The sequence below is a fragment of the Phaseolus vulgaris genome, chromosome 2, assembly GCF_051622355.1.
Source record: "Phaseolus vulgaris cultivar YP4 chromosome 2, ASM5162235v1, whole genome shotgun sequence".
Classification (NCBI taxonomy): domain Eukaryota; kingdom Viridiplantae; phylum Streptophyta; class Magnoliopsida; order Fabales; family Fabaceae; genus Phaseolus; species Phaseolus vulgaris.
The window spans coordinates 49840747-49860418 of NC_143499.1; the positions used below are offsets into that span (position 1 = coordinate 49840747).

General features: G+C 29.7%; 1 protein-coding gene across 5 annotated transcripts; it reads right to left on the bottom strand.

Moving 5' to 3' along the window:
• Positions 1–2157: 2157 nt before the first annotated feature.
• On the bottom strand, positions 2158–10249 carry LOC137812987 (histidine kinase CRE1). 5 transcript variants are annotated; one of them, XM_068615256.2, is made up of 13 exons: positions 9989–10249; positions 9774–9895; positions 8329–8689; positions 7929–8162; positions 7673–7842; positions 6944–7162; positions 6674–6860; positions 6522–6573; positions 6192–6421; positions 5868–5966; positions 4974–5689; positions 3527–4024; positions 2158–2927 (listed from the first exon to the last, which is right to left on the bottom strand). In XM_068615256.2, exons 3-13 carry the CDS (start codon positions 8623–8625, stop codon positions 2630–2632), a joined length of 3000 nt encoding a protein of 999 aa, XP_068471357.2. In that variant the 5' UTR covers positions 8626–8689; positions 9774–9895; positions 9989–10249; the 3' UTR covers positions 2158–2629. The 5 variants fall into 5 exon arrangements, with proteins under 5 accessions (XP_068471357.2, XP_068471355.2, XP_068471356.2 ...); XM_068615254.2 differs by having other exon boundaries at positions 9451–9895; XM_068615255.2 differs by having other exon boundaries at positions 9743–9895; positions 9989–10236.
• Positions 10250–19672: the final 9423 nt, after the last annotated feature.

A 19672-nucleotide genomic window follows, 5' to 3' on the forward strand; every position in this document is an offset into this window, starting at 1 on the left:
TTTGAAAAGAACAATCCAAAAGTTATTTTTAAAAAGGATAATGCACGAAGACATTTGTTAAGGTGCATGAAGAAACAATCTTGATTTAGATGGTGGTGGACTACTATATAAAAGGCCCAAATAAGGGATATTTCTTCCTGCGCTTTTACATTTTTTTCCCGCACCTCTAATTACAAAATTAATGGATAGTTTATAACTATTTTGAAATATAAAATGTTTTTTTGAAATCTGGTTTTCTATTTCATAAACTCTGTAAAACACTTTATTCTAAAATCATCCAAAACTTTCTATATTACAATACTTTATTCTAGAATTATTCAAAACTTTCTATAACTACAACACTTTATTTTAAAATTATCCAAAAATTTCAATGTAATAGAGATATTTCGAAAAATATAGGGCTGAATCTAAAAATATAGGGGTGTATTTAAAAATATGAGGGTGCATGAAGAAATACCACTAATTAATCTATGGTATTCATTAATGTGAATTGACAAATATGACCTTGTAAATGCAACTTAGAATTGCCACAACAATTCTATATCTCACTTCACTGTTTTGTTACAGCGTTATTGAACAACAGAATTTCTGAGTATGAAATAACACGTGTTATGATTTGAACAACACACGAGACAATCTTATCCTAGCATGTGATGGAAGATTCATAACAAGTCTCACATTCTTTATTCATTGTTAAAATTAAAATTAATATTTCAGGCAAATTAAAATTATAAAAAAATATACAGAATTCATGTTAATTCAATAAAGTCTAATCGAGATACTTCAATAATAGAAAATAATCTATTTTGGAAGTTTAGTATTTTCAATCCTCTGCAAGGATAAAAAGGAATAAACAAACCTTCCTCTCAATTTGCTTTGTTGTTATGCTAAAATAAAGAGATATTTATGCAGATGTATTTTTTCAACAATATAAGAATAATATAATTTTAATAAATTTTAATTTAAATAATTTTATTCATTTATATAATAAAATATATTATTTATCTATTTTATATATTATTTAGTGAATAATATTCTACAATCATCTACAATTTAAATTTCTTTTGCACTTTTTTTTTCAGTTTTCTCAAATTGGAAAATAAGGATAAGGAAATGTTATATGAGAGTTCTCCCTTGCATTTGTTATTACATCTGAACAAAATACCTTAAACTTTGACGTATACTTTCTTAATTCAGATATTATAAAAAGTCATCAAACAAAATTAATAAGGAACCATAACAGAACATAACATAAAACAGAAGTAGTTTTATTAATTTGGTGACAGAAGGAAGAACATAGACATATTTAGTATTATGCAGGAAGCAACATGGTAGCATTTATCACATAACATGACATGACTTTACACTGTGTTGATGATTGAAGAGAGCTACTTGTCTTGATGTGTTCCTGTCCCAGGAAGCTTCTCCTTTATTTTCTCTATTATTCCTTTCTTCTGCTTCTCTCCACTGCTGTTGCTTTTGCTGCTATCATAATCTTCTGCTATCACTTGTGTACTGCCACCACCACCACCAGCAGCAACCCCAACACCAGTGGTGTCTCCGGTGGTCTCCATTTCCTTCTGAACAGGATCCTTACTGATAGGAACAGCACCATACTGGTTCTGATATTGTGCCATAATTCTTATTTTTTTTATGTTTTTCTTCAAACTTCTTCTACCACTTTATATATGTATGCACTTAATACACATTTATTCATTCATACTATATACAAGTCATGCTATGTAGAGAGGCTGCCACCTCACTATGCTTGCTACCATCTCTTGACAAATGTTGCTTCACATTGCTTGTGTTTGCCACGTGGATCCACCACCATGCTGTACGTGTGCATTTTTCCTTCTTTCCTCAAAAATAATTCATATAACTTTTTCTTGAGTTTTCTTCTCAAAGTTTCTAGTCTGGTATGAGATAAATACTTTTTTTTATATGTTAGAAATCACTATAAATTTGAGATATCAAAGCTGATATATTAAGTAATAATATCAAGTAACAATAATAATCATCTATTATCCTATGAATACTTTCATTTGACAGTAATATTGATGACATAAAATAGGAGATGAATACTTTCATTTGACAGTAATATTTCATTTTGTGAAGTGATTTTTTAAAAGGCCATGGGAAGGAATTGGGTGGATGTAGCCAAAAGCATATGGCAAATGCATGTTGAGATCAACCATGGTACAAGTATGGTCATGGCACTGTTAGCACCAACCAACCTTTTTTCTTCTGAACAATAATAGTAGTAACTAACCAAATCTTATACAAGACAATTTTACAGAAAATGGATTTCAAAACTAAAAAATAGAGACTATAGAACCCCTTCTGATAGGAGTATCGAGATGCCAGAGAAAAATGTTGAATTTACATGATTTTCCTCATCCCTTGGGAGATCTGTACACTGGTTGGGGTGGTAGTGGTATACATTTTACTTGGATTCAAACCATGTTCAGCTGATCATTAGAACTGATCACTGCATATGCGTGTATAGTGTCGCATGCATGCATAACCTCAGATATCTTGAAAGTGATGCTCTTCTTCTGTATGTTGAAGCACATTCAGATCACTAGCAAACCATGAAAAATGCCAGTAATGAGAGTGTTGAATTCAATTAAGGTGTTTTCCCAGTTCTGTTGCCATTCTGTAATGAGTTGTCTGAGGTAGGCTTGGGGTTGAAAAACTTTGCAACTGCTTGATACAGATTCTCTTCCTCAAAAGGCTTTGTTACATAACCATCCATTCCACATTCCACGCACTTCTCGTATGTTGCTTGAATTACATCTGCTGTCATGGCCAATATAGGTAAATGGTACTCATTTTTCCAGCCATTTCCTTCACCACATTCACCATTCATCAGACGCTCATTTGCCTTTCTCTCCATATCCCGAATTTTTCCAGTTGCTTGAAACCTACAAATAGTTTGATGATATATTTATTTAGAATCCATCTCATCTCAATATGAAGAGGTGGTGATGGAAGAGTCAATAACAAGCTATGTAGCATAGACAATGGTAGTGATATGGAAACTGACAGGTCACCGACATGAGATACGTATAATATCTAAAATGTGTATTTTTGATATACGTATAATCTCTAAAATGTAAAACACACACGAAGACACGGATCTATATATTATATAATTGTAAATTATATAAAATAGACAATAAAGATTTATGTATACAAGTTTCAATTTTTTTTAGCAGAAAAATATTTCTCATAGTTAATTCAAATGATTTGTTTCTTATTTTTATAGTTATAATAAAAATTTATAATTTGAGATTTAGAAAATTAATGTATTTCTCTATTTTAAAATTGTGTTAAAATTGTCAGAAATCCAACAAATATTTTTGAATTAGACACTTTATCGATACGTGTCCTATAAGTGTTGGTGTTCGATATATGTCCTCCGTGTATCCGACATGTACACGCCCTTTAAGACAAAAGGTTGAACCTCATAGATAATAACAAGAGATCATGGATAAGAACAAGAGATATAATAAAAACGTACCCGTCCATTTCTGGCATTTGAATATCCATGAAGCAAGCATCAAAATTGTGGGGCAATTGAAGCATTTCAAGAGCAATTTTACCACTTTCTGCACAAGTCACATTGGCTCCAAAATTTTGTAATGCACCTGCAGCAACCCTCCTATTTACCCTATTGTCATCCACCACTAATATCTTTTTCCCACAAAGAAGGCTTCGTGCAAAAGTGGAACCTGTGTCTTTTCCTAGCTGCCTCTTCTTCCCCGTTCCCATAACTTGTTGAAGACATGCAGCCACCATGCTGGCTCTCAGAGGCTTCATGATCACAGTATCACTGAACCCTGCTGCTTTAGCTTTATCAAACTCAGTATTAGTAATGTTGGTTGCAAGAAGGATCATTTGAGGTATCTTAAACACATGCCCGTTCTGTTTCCAGTCCAGTTGCCACACATTGAAGATCCCATCCTCTCCGCAAATCCACGAGTCTTTCTCAACAAAGATCATGTCAGGCTGAAATATTCTGCCATATCCAACAAGCTTACACGGTGAATGAACTGAACCACATTAATATCTCAAACAAAAATGGTATCCTAGTTTTTTTTTTATATAAAACTTTCATGTTCGGCATCACTATACAACACTAGAACAATATTTATTAACCAGAGAAAACAACTTCACTATCTTATTTCCTTTATGAAATTTGAGCTTAAACAATACATAACAGGTCCATATGAAACTTGAAATAGAATGTTTGAAATTCTAAAATCCATCCATAACAACCAGAAACAACATATGAAAACTCACGGGGAACATTTGTCAGCTTCACTATTACTAGAACATCATTAAATAAAAACCAATTCTAGAGACAACAAATTATTAGTTTTTATAGTGACTAAATTAAGACAACAAATTATTAGTTTTTATAGTGACTAAATTAAATACTATTAAAATAATTATTGGTATCTAAATTAGTTTCTATTATTGATAAATAATTTCTAAATTGATATCTAATTAACTACCTAAGTTTTAGCTATCAATTACTTAGATTTTAAAGTTGATATCTAAAACTTTGATATCTAATTAGATACCGGTTTAGAAATTATTTATCAATAATAGAAACCAATTTAGATACCAATAATATTTTTAGTCTCTAAAATAGTATCTAATTTTATCAATATAGCAACTAATTATTTTTTGTCTCTAAAATTGATTTCTATTTAATGATTTTCTTGTAGTGCTTAGAATTTTAATAATACAAGACTATGCCAGTTTATATAAGGAAAATCATGGAAATCTGCAGAAAATGCATCTTGATGAATATTTCAAATTCAATTTAAAGAGCTTAAGAATTATAACATAATTCATAAGCATATGCTAATGACAATTACTAAAATGTTGACACTGCTGTTTGTTATCACATTCAGTTTCTTCATGATTGAAAACTACAACAAGAGAAACTAAAATCTTACCCTGAAGTCAAAGACCAATTTTTCCCACATAAAGAAATAGCCTTATTGATGCTATTTGCAACTTTGGCCTGAATCCCAAGTCTCTTCAGATGGTATCTAGTAACAGCTGCTCTAACAGGTTTTGCATCAACCACAATGGCTTTAAACCCTCTAAAACTGGAACGCAGGTCTTCCAAGTTATGTTTCTTCATGTCAATTATTGAATTTTTCTTAGTAGTTCCAAAATCTGCACTGAATGAAAAGGTGCTCCCAACCTGGGGTCTGCTTATAAAACTTATCTCACCACCCATCAGTTCAACCAAGCACTTGCTTATACTCAAACCAATCCCAGTACCACCATAATGTCTTGAGGTTGAGCTGTCTGCCTGAACAAAAGGCATGAAAATCTTATCTTGAGCTAAGAAAGGAATTCCATTTCCTGTGTCCTCCACACTCACCATCAAGGTGACTTGCTCATAAGATTCACAGGCCACCTTTTTAACCGAATCATCGAAGAAAAATTCTTCATCCGCGATCAGATGCTTAAAATTGTCCCAGCTGTTCCTCTCATCAGCTGCTTCATACCCACTTAAAGTTTTGAAATTATAACCACCACTAGACATATGCACAACTTCTTCTGATCTTCCATTCAGAAAAGTGTCAATTTTTCCATTCACTGTGGGCACCCTATTTTCAGCTAGATGGACTTTCACAAATATATGTCCTCGCTCAGTGAACTGCAAGATTATAATCAGTAATGTTACTATTTTGCTGATAAATTACTGATAAGGATTCAAACATGCTTTCAATAGTTAAGAAAATGAACAAAGTTAGATTAGAAAGACATTTCAAACACACACACATGAATGAATATGCACACAACATTAGACAAGTTAACTTGAAATTTTCACATACTTTAACAGAATTGCCAACAAGGTTTGTTACTATTTGTCTGAATCTTCCAGGATCTCCCATGACAATATCCGGAACTTTATCGGAAACAAATACTGCCAGCTGTAGTTCCCAAAACCATATTGAGTCCACGCCAGAAGAATTGTGAATAGGAAGCCCAGTAAGGACATTGTCACCAAAAGACATACGAATCCAGAAAGGTGAAACAGAGATGAAAAAGGAAAAAGATCATTAGTTCAAGAAATACAAAATAGAATTATGAAATTCTGCAAATCATAAAGCTAATGATCTTCAAACCTTCACAACCAATTTAGCAGCTAGACATACCTCTAAACCTTTGTGCCGAGACTTCTCAGAAGAAAGAGAAAGGACATCATCAAGTATGGATCGAATGTCAAATGGAACTGTTTCCAGGTCTAACTTGCCAGCTTCAATTTTGGCTCGGTCAAGCACCTCATTTATCAATGCTATCAGAGCCATCCCACATGCCTGAGCAGTCTGAGCATAATCTAGTTGAGTCGAACTCAATTCTGTGCCTAGAAGCAGACCAAGCATTCCTACAGTAACATGGAGTTTCAAGATAGCATCATTATTAGTAATGAGAAAGTAGGTATGAAAGAATGTTACTTTTTAAGGTAGAGAAATATCTGATGTTACCTAAAATGCCATTCATTGGTGTTCTAATTTCATGAGAGACAGTAGCTAGAAACTGATATTATAAAAGAAACAGTTTTAGTGGTCAGGAAGTGATAAAAGGAAGTGATAAAAGGAACTAATGAACTGTGATGACAATAAGCCAGGAAAAGTACCTGTGACTTGGCAATATCAGCTGATTCTGCACGGACTTTTAATTCCGCCATTTTATGAAAATCATCCTCTACTTTGACTATACGATTTCCAGCACTATACAAAATATAACCCACTAACAAAAGAATCACAAAAAATAAGAATGCTGTGGTAAGTGCTATCCAATTTGTTGGTGCCTTCTGATGATACCTGTTTAACAACTTGATGGTAAGCATCTGCACACCAAACATTGAAACTTCTTTACAAAATGTAGAGCAGCCAGAGACACCTACCTACATATCATTTTATGTTTCCTGTATGGATCTCCAAAATCAAGCTTACTTTCATGGACAAGAGACATATCACCTTCTTCATCTTGCTTGCCATACATGATTAAGGGATCAGTAAAGTTTGTGATGTCATATACGTTCACCAAAATTGCTTGGTTACCAGCAAGTTGACCAAGTAGATTCTCCACAAGGGACTCTACATCAAAGGATCCTCCAACATATCTGCATCCAATTAAAAAGTTCGTTGACACCATGGAATTTAGAAGCTCAGGGATAACATAAAGGCATCACATTGAACCAAAATTAACAAACTTATCCTACAGGTTTTCTATAGAGAGGAATTCCGGAAATCCAACAACAAGCCAGAAAGGAAAAGAAAAAAAACGACTGGTAGAACAAAAGTAACTGTTACAATGGATATGAAACAGAAGTAGTTATGGCATTTAGAGGAATTATCAGGGTTACAAACTGAGTCTTGAACTTCAGAAGAGGTGAAGTCTTCAGTAGAATTATAATTATTATTATTACTATCATCATTATTTTGGATTAAATAAAAAGAATATTGCACTTACCCACTAACGCTCTTTAAAATGCATCATTTTTGCATTAATGCAACTAAGATTTTAACCATCCCTCCTCATCCTCTTACAACCCATATGAGCCACAAGACAAACACCAAAATGTTGTGAAAGCAAACTTGCCACAAGCCAAAAAGAATTCACAAGGACATACCCAGCTGTTGCTTTAATGCGCTCTTCCATTGTTGGCTTTTGAGGGAGCTTAGATTTATAAACAGGAAATGTCAAAACCACACCAAGATGATGAGAACCCAACAGCTTGAAAGGGCTAGTAAGAACAGCATTCCCAGTGGCCCTAGCCCTCAAAATATTCTCTCGGTCCTCCTGAATCACACAGAGATAAATTAAAGTTAAAAAGCTATGGACTGATAACACAGGCAGAAACAAAGTTGAAAAGGTTTGTAATTTACCTCCCCGGACATCATATCAATAGATTCAAGGTAAGAAACAGTTTCTTGCGCAAATATCACCGGGGCATACTCATCTCTAACCAGAGAAGACTTTCTTTCCATTGTCTTTATAACCCATCCATGTTGCTTCTCAAATGCTTCTCTCTCCAAGTTAACCACTCTTTGTGCATAGGCCACCCCACTGAGCAATGGCCGTTCAAATGCTGTCCTGGCTGTATACTCTGCAAACGTTTCCTGGTGAGCAACAAACAATAGTCAAGATATACAAAAATCTGAGTAGAAAAACCACAAAGATTATATCAGAAGAACATGATGAAGAAATTAGAAATGAGAAAAAAATAAATCCAACATGTCATAACTAGTTCCAAATACAAAGCACAATGGAAGATCAAGCACAGACCTGGTCAATTGCAGAGGGGGTTCTGTAGTAATGGAAGGTTGAAACAAGGATGGCAAGGGCATGGACATGGTTGACACTGACACTGAATTGATCTTGCAGCATTCTTGCCCTTTGATCACAGAGGCTACCCAGCACCTCTTTTCTTCTGACTTTAGTGTCAGCATCCATTTGAGTATAGATGCACCAACCAATTAGAGCCATGAGAAGGATCCACAGCATCAAAAGCTTGGGAAGCCATGCCCTATGTGCCTGAATGAAAGTGTTCTTTCCATTGCTGCCTGCTTGCTCACTCTTCATCTTCAAACCAAGACCTACCACCAACAATTTCTCTCTGCGCCTATCTCTCTTCCCTATTCATTATCTATAAAAGTTGGAAGAAGCCCAAAAATAACTGTGGTTAGTGCTTTATATAGGAGGACTTCACTTTGATTAAAGCTGAAAGTACTCGCAAAAACTAAGACACTTTTCTCTGATGGTTGGAAGAAAAAGTCACAGATCAAAACTCCATGTACGGACATCACTGCAGCATTGTTTTGCGCGATTCAAAACTCAGAAAGAAGAAGCAAAAGCAAACTAAGCACAATGAATGATTGACCAATTGGACAAACAAATTATTTTTTTTTATTTGATCTCCTATTAAAAGAAACCAAGTCTATTTCAAAATCCACCACCCAAAAAAGGAAAAAGAAAAAGAAAAGAAAAACATCTCACTCACACAGACCCAGAATTTAAAGGGAAAAAATTTGAGAAACAAGCACAACTTTCAAAAGATGTTAAAAAGAAAAAAAAAAAGCTCATATTCCAAAGTACCACCTTCCCCTCCCCCAACAGCCAATATTTGTGTGTTTCAACAGAGTTTTGGAATTTAAGGATCAGAATAAAAAAATGAAAGAGAACTCTAATCAACAATCATGCTGAGTAGGCGTGAAACTAGTGTTTGCTTAAGGACAAAGAAGAGCACGTTCGCCCTCTTTCCTCCATATAATAATCAAAGCCAGAGATTGACCCCAAAAACACCATACACACACAGCGAAGCACACAACCCAATGAGAAAGGGATAGAGATGGAAAAGAGGGTTGTTGAGACTTGAGAGCAAGAAAGAAAACAAAAAACCATGTTTACCTGTCTGTACAGGAAAGAGAAGAAGGTGGCTGTACAATGAACAATTGGAACCAATTTGGTTTGGTCTTGATCTGAGTGTGCCCCCCTTCTCTCTCTCACACCATGTACTTGTTTATTTCTTATACCCTTTATTATTCTTCTCTCTTATTTACTTTTTTTCTTGACTTAATTTAAGCACCTAACAAAACTAAATCGAATTTTCCCGATTTTCCCAGATACGCTGTTGTCCCCCTTCCACTTCACAGTTCACACACACACAACACAAAAATATAGTACACAGTCAAGTCAATACCTCTCTCTCTCTCACACACACACACACTCACTCATTCTTTGCAACAATGCTAATGAATTTCCTTTCACGCCAACTGTGTCTCACTGTCTCCTCCCCAAGTTGGTAATCTTTTTCAACAGCTTCAGAAGAAACTCAATCTCCCAATTCAAAGAACTGCGAAAGCATGAAGAAGCTTTTGGTTGGTTTGGTATGGACTAGCATGCATCATGGACCAGTGAGTGAGTGAATGAAGTGTTAACTAATTACCTTTTTGGTGTTTTTCCAACTTCGGGATCTGTATGTCTGAAAAGATTGAAACTTTCCACTCTATTCACTTCAAGCACGACACTTTCATGCAACCCGAATCATTTTTATTGTTTCACTCACCTGGGTCTTTCTCAGTTCACCATTTTCTTGTACTTTTGTTGCGTTCCAACGTTAGGAATTGAAAGGGCGAAGAGAGAGAAAAGAAAAAGAAGGAGAGAGAAAAACCAGAAACTGGAAATCGCAATCACAAATCTGAGCGATAATGACATGGCGACAAGGCGCGGATCTTATTCCCAACTGAATTACCGGAAATGCCCTCATAATATTAATTACTTAATTAATTAATTAGTTGGTTTGTCTTTGCTCTTCTTGTGACTTTCAACACCAATAACCCAATGTTACCTTCACACAGTACAAGCAGTTATTTTAGTTATTTTTTTAGCTTTTCTTTGTCAAACTAACAAGACATTAGTTAATGTTTAATTATAAAATAACCTATCATTATAGAAATGTTGATGCTAAATTCACACTTTGTGCAAGACTTGTTGTACTTTTTTTTTCTTAAATGTCATCTATTAGCTTCAAACACGTTTATTTTTGTCTAAGACGCGTCATGTCCGATCGACACTTTGTAACACATGTATCGGTTGAATGTTTAATTCAAAAAATATTTGTTAGATTTATGACAATTTTAACACAATTTAAAAAAGAATATTATATTTTATAAAATTTAAATTTATTTTATAAAATTTTATTGTGATTATAAAAATAAGGAACAAGTCTTTTGAATCAGTTATGAAAAACATTTTTCTGCTAAAATAATTGAAACATATTTATACAAATAAATCTTTATTGTCAATTTATATAATTTATAATTATATTATATATAAATTTGTGTCTTCGTGTCTAACATTTTAAAAATTATACGTACTTCTGTATTTATGTTCGTGTTATATTAGTGTCTGGATGGTGATTGTCTATGTTAAAATAGAGTGTCATTCTTGAAAAAATAAATAAATAAGAGTAATATTTGAAAAATGTATTTATTTTGATTTAAATATTATTTTGATTTAAATATTATTTTGAATTTTGTAAAACTAATGATCAAAATAAAAGAGTCTTTACCCGTGAACATAGGCTTAATTGGTTGGTACAATATGTACTTTTTCCACTATGTGCTCCACTATCAACTTTGTCAAAGTCAACTAATATTGTTGTTGTTATTTGAGTCTCAATTGGGCTGGAATATAAACAATCACTTTTACTTAAATTCATTCTTTAATAAAATTATGAAATACTCAAGTTTTTTTATTTGGATGAGAGGACGGAAATTAAAAAAAGTAGAAAGTAAAAAATAAAGTATTTGTATTAAGAAAATAACAAGTTAAATATATATATATATATTAATTATTAATATTTTTATTTCTTATTTTATTTATTTATATTATAATAAAAATGTAAATATTATTATATATTTAATTATGTTGAATGTAAGGACCCAAAAAATTGTTTATGAATCAAAATGGTATAAGGGAAATGAAGCATGAATATTTTAATATTAATATAAAAACTTATCAACCGGAAATATTTGTTATTTAAACTTTATTTCAAAATTACCATTGAGTTTGAAATAACAGGAACAACAAGTTTAAGTTCTGTTTAGTTGAAGGTGCTTTATTAAATGACAAGTAGAAAATGAATTAAAAATCACATATTGACTATATTAGATTTATGTGTGGAAAACATAATTTTTATGCAGATGAGTATGTTTATCGGGTAAATTTCATTTAATTAAAAATTCGATAGTTTTGTGCGGTATTTTATTAACTTTGAAGTAATATGTTTTTTAAATATTTTTAAATGTTAAAATTGGGATATCTTATATTATTTGACTAATATATTATATTTGAACATTATTATGATGTAATGGTTACTAAATTTAAATTTATTAACATTTAAATTGAGTTAGATGTATGTGTAAGTATATGATGGTTTGGTTGTGATATAATATCTTGTATGTTGTAGGCATAATTATTTTATCATGAGAGAATAATGAATTGAGATGTTTAAGTTGTGTATTAATTTTGGAACCTGAAAGAGATTATCCTAATCATACTAATATTGGACTCATATTGAAAAAATATTAGGTGGTGATAGTCGAAAGAAAATCGTATAATCTAGTCTGTAAAAAAATTTGTGTTTGATAGGTAGGTTATATTGAATTTACTGAGTAGATTAGTTCTTATTATGTAATAAATTGGTGGTTATCAAGAGATATACATTGTGAAATTAAGTTATGTAATTGTCATTGAAAATAGTATATTTATTTTTTGTTGATCACCTTAATCAAGTAAATAAATGTATTATATGGTAAAAAACTATGGAGATTCCTTCAAATTATTTTATAAAATAAAAGTACATGATATAAGAATTTAGGGTATTAAATTACCTTATAATGTTGGTTATTATTGATTAATTTTGATAAAAGAAAACATTATAACATATAAGCTTATTCGTCATGATTTATATGTTATATATATATATATATATATATATATATTGTCTCCTTTTAAAATTAACTTTTTAAGGTATATGGTTTTTCTAAAATTGCATATATTATTTAAGAATGAGTATATATATATATATATATATATATATATATATATATATTAAAATAATTATAGAAAATACTTACCAGTCTTTTCCTTGAGTAAAAAACAAATTTACAGTGTTATAATATTATAATATAATTTATATTAAAAATTGTTTGTCATGTAATTTTTATTTTTTTCCAATAACTCATTTTAATAGTTTTCTTTTTATAAGTATTCCAAAGATATAAAATTTCAACAAACTTAAGTGACTCAAACAAATCATGTCTCACACCAAAACAAATGATTCATATGACTAATAATGATAATTATAACGTTGTTAATTAGGTTTTTTTTATGTTGTCATCTCCTTAATAGAAGCTTGGTTACATATTACTTTACATAAGTTTGTAGTTTTTTTATTGTTCAAGTCTCCTCTTGCATGTGGCTCTAATAGGACCCAATTAACATGTTAAATCCCTTTCTAAATTAAGACACTAGCTGGCAACAAACTGATTTGACATAATAATAATAATAATAATAATAATAATAAATATCATTATTCTTACATTGATTGGTTTTATTAGACAAATTTACGATCAATTTTGACAATGTAGTTTAATTACGATTTTTTTAATAAATTTATAGTTTAAAATTTAATATTTGTGTATGTTATAATCGCTTATGTTTAAATGTTTAGATGCATTGTGGCGTAAACACACAGAAAACCTAGCTTTAGTTTTCCTTTTTGAAAAAAAATAAAAAATCCCAGTATCATAAATTTAAAATTCAGTAATCATATGTACGTTACATTTAAAACCAGTTCTAAAAAAAACCCACTTTACACCTTTCAATAATTTAAAAGATTAAGATAATTTGTATGTAAAAAAAAGATTAAAAGATTAATTATTAAGATTTGATTAAAATATAAATTTAAGCGCTAATTAACATTAAAATTATATATACGAATCATGATATAAGTTTTAAAATTGACCACTCACATGCATAAATAAATATAAGTATAAAAACATGTTAACTATAACACCATTGTAGAAAGAAACATGAGAAAATAATGCATAACAGAAATTACCGATGGTATATAAAAATGTAAAATTAATTTTAATATGAAAGAAAAAAATGTTAACAACGAACGCTTATAACTTGTGTAAATTTAAAAACTATTTTATAAATTTTGTTAATAATAAATATTATTTTAGATATTAATAATTATATTTTAGACTTTGAGATAATATTTAATTTAATTAATATAATAAATAATTATTTATTATTTTTAAAATTAATTTTTATTTAATAATTTTTTTTGTTTGATAACCCTTAATTAAATAAAATAATAATAATTTGTGATGAGATCCACGTAAAAATATTTCTTCATTGGTATTAAAAAAAATAGATATTTTGAAGTCAACGATCAATTATAATTATAGATTAATTGGGCACACAATTTTTTTTTTCCAAACTTAGTTTTAGATATAGTTATATCTATTGCACTCTTTAAAACAAGTCATAATAAGTAGTACATACAGCAGAAGTAGTACATACAGCCAATATTTGTTACCAAACAGATCCTGTTTATTTATCATACATATACAGACTCTGATCTCTTCATCTTCTTCAATTCACTGTACTTTCTCTGTCACATTTCCTTCTTCAAACACCACCATTTATTACATTGCATGCAAATAAATTGGATTTTAATGTTTTGCATGATAACAATCTTAATTTTTATATTTCATAATAAATTATGAAAAAAAGGTACAACATTATTGACGACTATACCTAGATTGACATGCAAAAGTATCAGAATAAATGATAGAGAGGTTGGAGATTATATCGGTCGAATCCATAGGATCGATTCAAAATTCAGCATTCAATTAAGTCCGACTGAAACAATTACATCTAAATAAAAAATTAATAAGATTAATAAAAAATCAAGTACTAAGTAGTACATTCGTAATCATGAGTTAAATCTTTAATCTGATTCAATAACAAATTATCTATAATAATTATATAAATAAGTACATATTTCAATAATAATGTACGTTATCATCTAGTACTAATTACACGAGTGTTGAAGTCTTACTTAAGCGTCGAAATGTCTTTTGTAGACATCATCCGAATCCAAAGATCGTATAGGTGAGAAGTAAAGAAATATATATTCAAGAAGAAGGAATGGCAAACCGACTGACCATCTGATATTCATCTGATATATAATAATGAGATTAGGGTAATCTTACGTAAATTATTGTATGGCCTTGAAAAGGACAAATATAGTGGTGAGATCGAGCCTTAGAAAAAATTGTGTGTCTAAGAAAGAAAGAAGGGAAAATTATTGATGTTATGTTTGATTGATTGAAAAGAAGGTGAGTTCTTGAGGTACAGAGTATTGTCTTTTTATATTTTGTTTGTTGGGTGCATAGACATGTCCACCATTGCTTAAAAACTGAAGTGGTTTAGTTTTGCATTGTGTAATGAAAAAGAGAGCATAAGGTATCTGAAAAGGAAAAGGAAGGTAGAAGAGAAGTGTATTTGGATTGTTGTCCTGTAGTAAAAATGGTGCCACTCAAAGTGTGTCTATTGTGGGGCTGTCGGCCATGTGGTGTGCTATTAAAATAGGAAAACTTAGGGACACTTTCCCAAACAAAAGTCTATGTTTTGTGACTTAATAAATGAAAAATGATCATGTTTTGTGGGGCAGGTGTCTCTCTTCCTATGCTTCCCCACACTCTGTTCATGTTTATTTCTATGACCTTATTATTCATCACTTAGGACTTCTTTCTAGCTCCTAGATTAGGTTCCCTCCGTAAAAAGGGCACTGCCCTTGCATTTGCATGCGTGATGCCCTCCTAACCCTGTGGTCCCATAACCCTCCTCTCTCCTTCACCCATCTCATCCTTTTATCATTTTTTCCTAAATAATATAATTTTATTTCGGTAGCCGCGGTCGAGTCTTTACGATACTTGGAGGTTGAGTACTTGGTTAAGATTGACTGACACGACTAAAATCAATATACTTAAATAGAAGATTAATAAGACTAATAAGTAGTCTAACATTAAATAATACACTTTTAATTGTGATCAAAAACTCTAATTCAGTCCAATAACAAATAGTTCATGGTAATCATATATATAGGTACAGATTTCATGAATCAAGTATGTCATCATTCAGTACTAATAGCACCAAGTGTCAAACACCGAATTTCACTTGAGCGTCGTGTTTTTTATGCAAGTATCATCCTAACTTGGAGTTCACGAAAACGATAAGTAAATAAGTGAAAGGAGAGTACAAAGATAGTCTCAAGAGAAAAGAGGAAAGAGGAGAAGGTTGACTGACCGACCGAGAAGGAAGACAATCATTCTCTTGATTCCAACATGCTCGTTCGATAACAATTTCATATTTTTAAAAATAGTAAAAAAATTATTTTGAAATTATTTTAATTGTATAAAAAAATAAAACATAATCATCAAGACCATCATATGGGGCAAAACATTCTTCTGGGAAATCAAATAATTTGCAAGAGATTAAAACATAGTACACGTATCGTAACTCAAGTGGATATTTCATTTTGAATTTGTATATATATAATTAGAGAGACATGCAAAATGTTTATTTTTAAAGTGTTTGAAAGAGAAGGTAGGCAAATCATGTAGCTAACAATTTTATTTTATTTTAATTTTTATAAAATCCGTGACGATGGTTATGGATTACATGGTATAGAAGAAGGATTTTTTAGGGTTCATATAGAAGTTTCAACTAATTAAGTCCTAATCATATCTTCAATGTAATCTAAATCCAGTGTTTTAATATTGCAATTTTAATTATGTAAAATAATTATTCCAATGATTGATGCACTGAATTTATATATAGGAATCAGGTTCTGATGTATTCCATTTGTCTGCAAGAAGATCTTCACTTCCATTCAATGGCCTTTATCCACACCAAATTTGCAGGAGTATCTGTTTTTATGTGTTTTGAGTTTAGGATTTAGATAGTATCAGAAATAATTTTATGGGAATTTTTACCATCAAAGATTAATAACTTTTTTTAAAAAAACGAGATAAATGAATGAATTATTAATAATAAAATTGGATTAAATATGTTTTTTTCCATTTATTTTTACAATAAAAAAAATTCGCTCCCAATTCAAACTTTATATTTTATATGTACTTGTAAAAAAGAAACCAATAAAATTGGTCATTGTAAAAAAAATAAAAAATTAAGTGACGAATAGATTTTTAAGGTGAATTAGGATATGAATATTATAATATGTTCACATTAGAATTTTATTTGTTACGTTGGTGTAAAAATATTTATTTACCACAATTAATATATAATGTTTCACTATCAAATATTGTTTAAACAGATAAGAAGAATCACCGTCTATTTAAATTATATTTAAATTATAGAGAAAATAAACAACTGTTATTACCCAACAACACGTAAATAAAAAATACTAATGAAGACATATTTTAATAATTAATAGTTTTCTTATTACAAGTATTTAAAGGTTTAAAATTTCAACTATAAAAAAAATTAATTTCACAATACAAATACGAATAATATATTTAACAAAAAAAATTATAGTTGGTTTTATCTTGTTATATATATTTAGTTTTATAACTCTTGGTTTATTTAGGAGTACATCTTATTTCCTTAAATACATGTCTCAATTGTATAAAAGTAATATACAGTGTTTCATTCCATTAGCAGTAGTTTCTTAATTGTTTTTCACCTTCTTCTGTTGTTTTCCCCTCTTGTATCTCTTATTAAAAAAAAAACTATTTTGAAAAGGTAAATTAGAGTTTACTTAGATAAAAATTTCTGTATATAAGTATTTATTAGGAGAAGAAAAAAATGAAAGAAATTCTAAAACTAAAATTAATTCAACTTTTCATTATTTTTTCAATAGATTATTTTTAATTTACGAATGAGAAAATTTTAAATTATAGAAAAAACATCTTTATATTATTTAATTTTCTTTTCCTTTAAACGCTTCTAATTTTTTCCAAACATGTATTTTATCCTAAATTAGGTTTGCTTTGACTATAAGTGTATTTAATAAAGTTGGACCCTTCAACCTTTAAAAAAAAGAGTGAGCTCAATTACTCAACGAATTACACTATATATACCTAAAATTATATAATATATTTTTAATTTAATTAATCATTTTAATACCTAATTTGATTATTTGTTTTTCCTTCGTCAAAATTTGCCTGTATAATTTCCCTTGTTTAACGTACGTGTGACATATGTCACACTTCTTACACTTTAAAACAAAACAATTATCTTAATTTTAAGGAGATGAAATATCTATTACATATAAAAGATAAAATTGTCCTTTTAAAAAAAACATTAAGAATAATTAAATAAAAACTAAATTTTTAATCTAAAACAATTATTAATATCTAAAATGATCTCTAATATTAACAAAAATTTATAAAAGAATTTTTAAATTGATATATAAATTAACTACAAAGATCTTAATTATCAATATTTTAGATTTTAAATTAGTCTTTAAAAGACTAATAAAAACTAATTTATTTATAATATAAAGTAGTAAATAGCTAAAATTTAGGTAACTAGTGGTTAAATAATATTTTATAAATTTTTAACAATAATGTAAATTACTTTAGATACTGATAATTTTGTTTTCTAATTTAATTAAATAATAATTAATTATTTTAATCTCTAAAATTAGTTATTACTTAATAATTTTTTTTAATGAATGAAAATAAAAGAAATACATTAATTAAAAGTTTTCACGAATAATTTAGTATTGAGAGAAAACCCTAATATTGTATTGGTGAGATTTAGAAAGTATAAATATACGTATATAACGTTGAGAAAGAAATAATTGGAGTGGTAATGATTAGATGAAAGAGAAAAATGTGACCTTCCAAGTTCGAATTGGGTCATATTCTGTAATGGCTTAGTCAAGATTCATTCCAACTCTATCTCTTCCAACATATCTTCTCACACTCACCAAAAAGCAATCACATACTTACATTTTAATATATTATTTTCCAAACAAACATCTTCCCTCTTTTTCACTTTATTTCCTCAGATTAATCATGCCTAAATCTCTCAAATTAACTTTCAACACCACTTTTATTCATGTAATTATCAAATTAAAAAAGTGATTAGAAGCTTGAAACTCAAATTTTGAGAATAGTGGACCTTCCATTGGAGTTAGAGAGGCTTAATGCTTAAAAAATAATGGGTTTGAATTAGAGGAGTTTATAAATGTTTAAAAATTAAGAAAAAAAAATCTCCCTACACATTTATACATCGATGGAGAGTGTTGTATTTTCTTGTGATAGTTAATGGTGAATGTTGATGATTGAGATAAATTTTGTGGTGTGTTTTTGTTTGTTTGTTTTTTTTTTTTCCTGGAAGCCACACAATGCAGAAAAAGAAATCAACGAGGTACAAATATGAAATATAAAACTAAAAAATAAAAAAATTGCACTGGAAACGTCAAATACAATGAATTTTTTCACCAACCCTCTCACACACTCAAATGATGAAGTTGTTGTCTTAAATGTTGAGACTGAAAAAATATGAAAGTGTTGCGACTAGAAGAGAGATATGAGATGCGAGGTGCAACTTAAATTATTTAGGGTTCGAACCTTCACAATTAAGATGAAGATGTAAGAAATATACGAAGCGATAATTTAAAAAAAAATAATGAATTTGAATTAGAGGAGTTTATAAGAGTAATAATTACGATGAAAAAGTAGAGTTGTTTAGAAAAAAGGAGAGTTGTTTAGAATATGTTATCATAAAAAAAAGCAAAAGTCTAAATGGTGATGCTTATGTAAAAGGACATTTACATTATGTCGACTACTCATACCCATGCCACCCACTTTACTTCTTATTTCTTTCAATACACCAAATGTTTATAACTTTAAACAAATATATTATATTTTTAGTTCATCTTAATATTCACAATATATCTTGTAACTTTGTCAACATGTCCAAATAAAATATACTATTTTTATCAACAATTTTTTATAAAAAAATTATGGATAATTGTCTATCTTCATTTTATATTATTAAAGGAACATTCTAGCAT

Excerpts from the sequence above, each read along its gene's own strand:
- LOC137812987 (XM_068615256.2), bottom strand. The coding sequence starts at position 8,625 with ATGAAGAGTGAGCAAGCAGGCAGCAATGGAAAGAACACTTTCATTCAG. Across the intron at positions 6,574-6,673 it reads CTGATATTGCCAAGTCACAG|TTTCTAGCTACTGTCTCTCA; the intron begins GTACTTTTCCTG and ends TTATAATATCAG. Across the intron at positions 6,422-6,521 it reads ACCAATGAATGGCATTTTAG|GAATGCTTGGTCTGCTTCTA; the intron begins GTAACATCAGAT and ends ATGTTACTGTAG.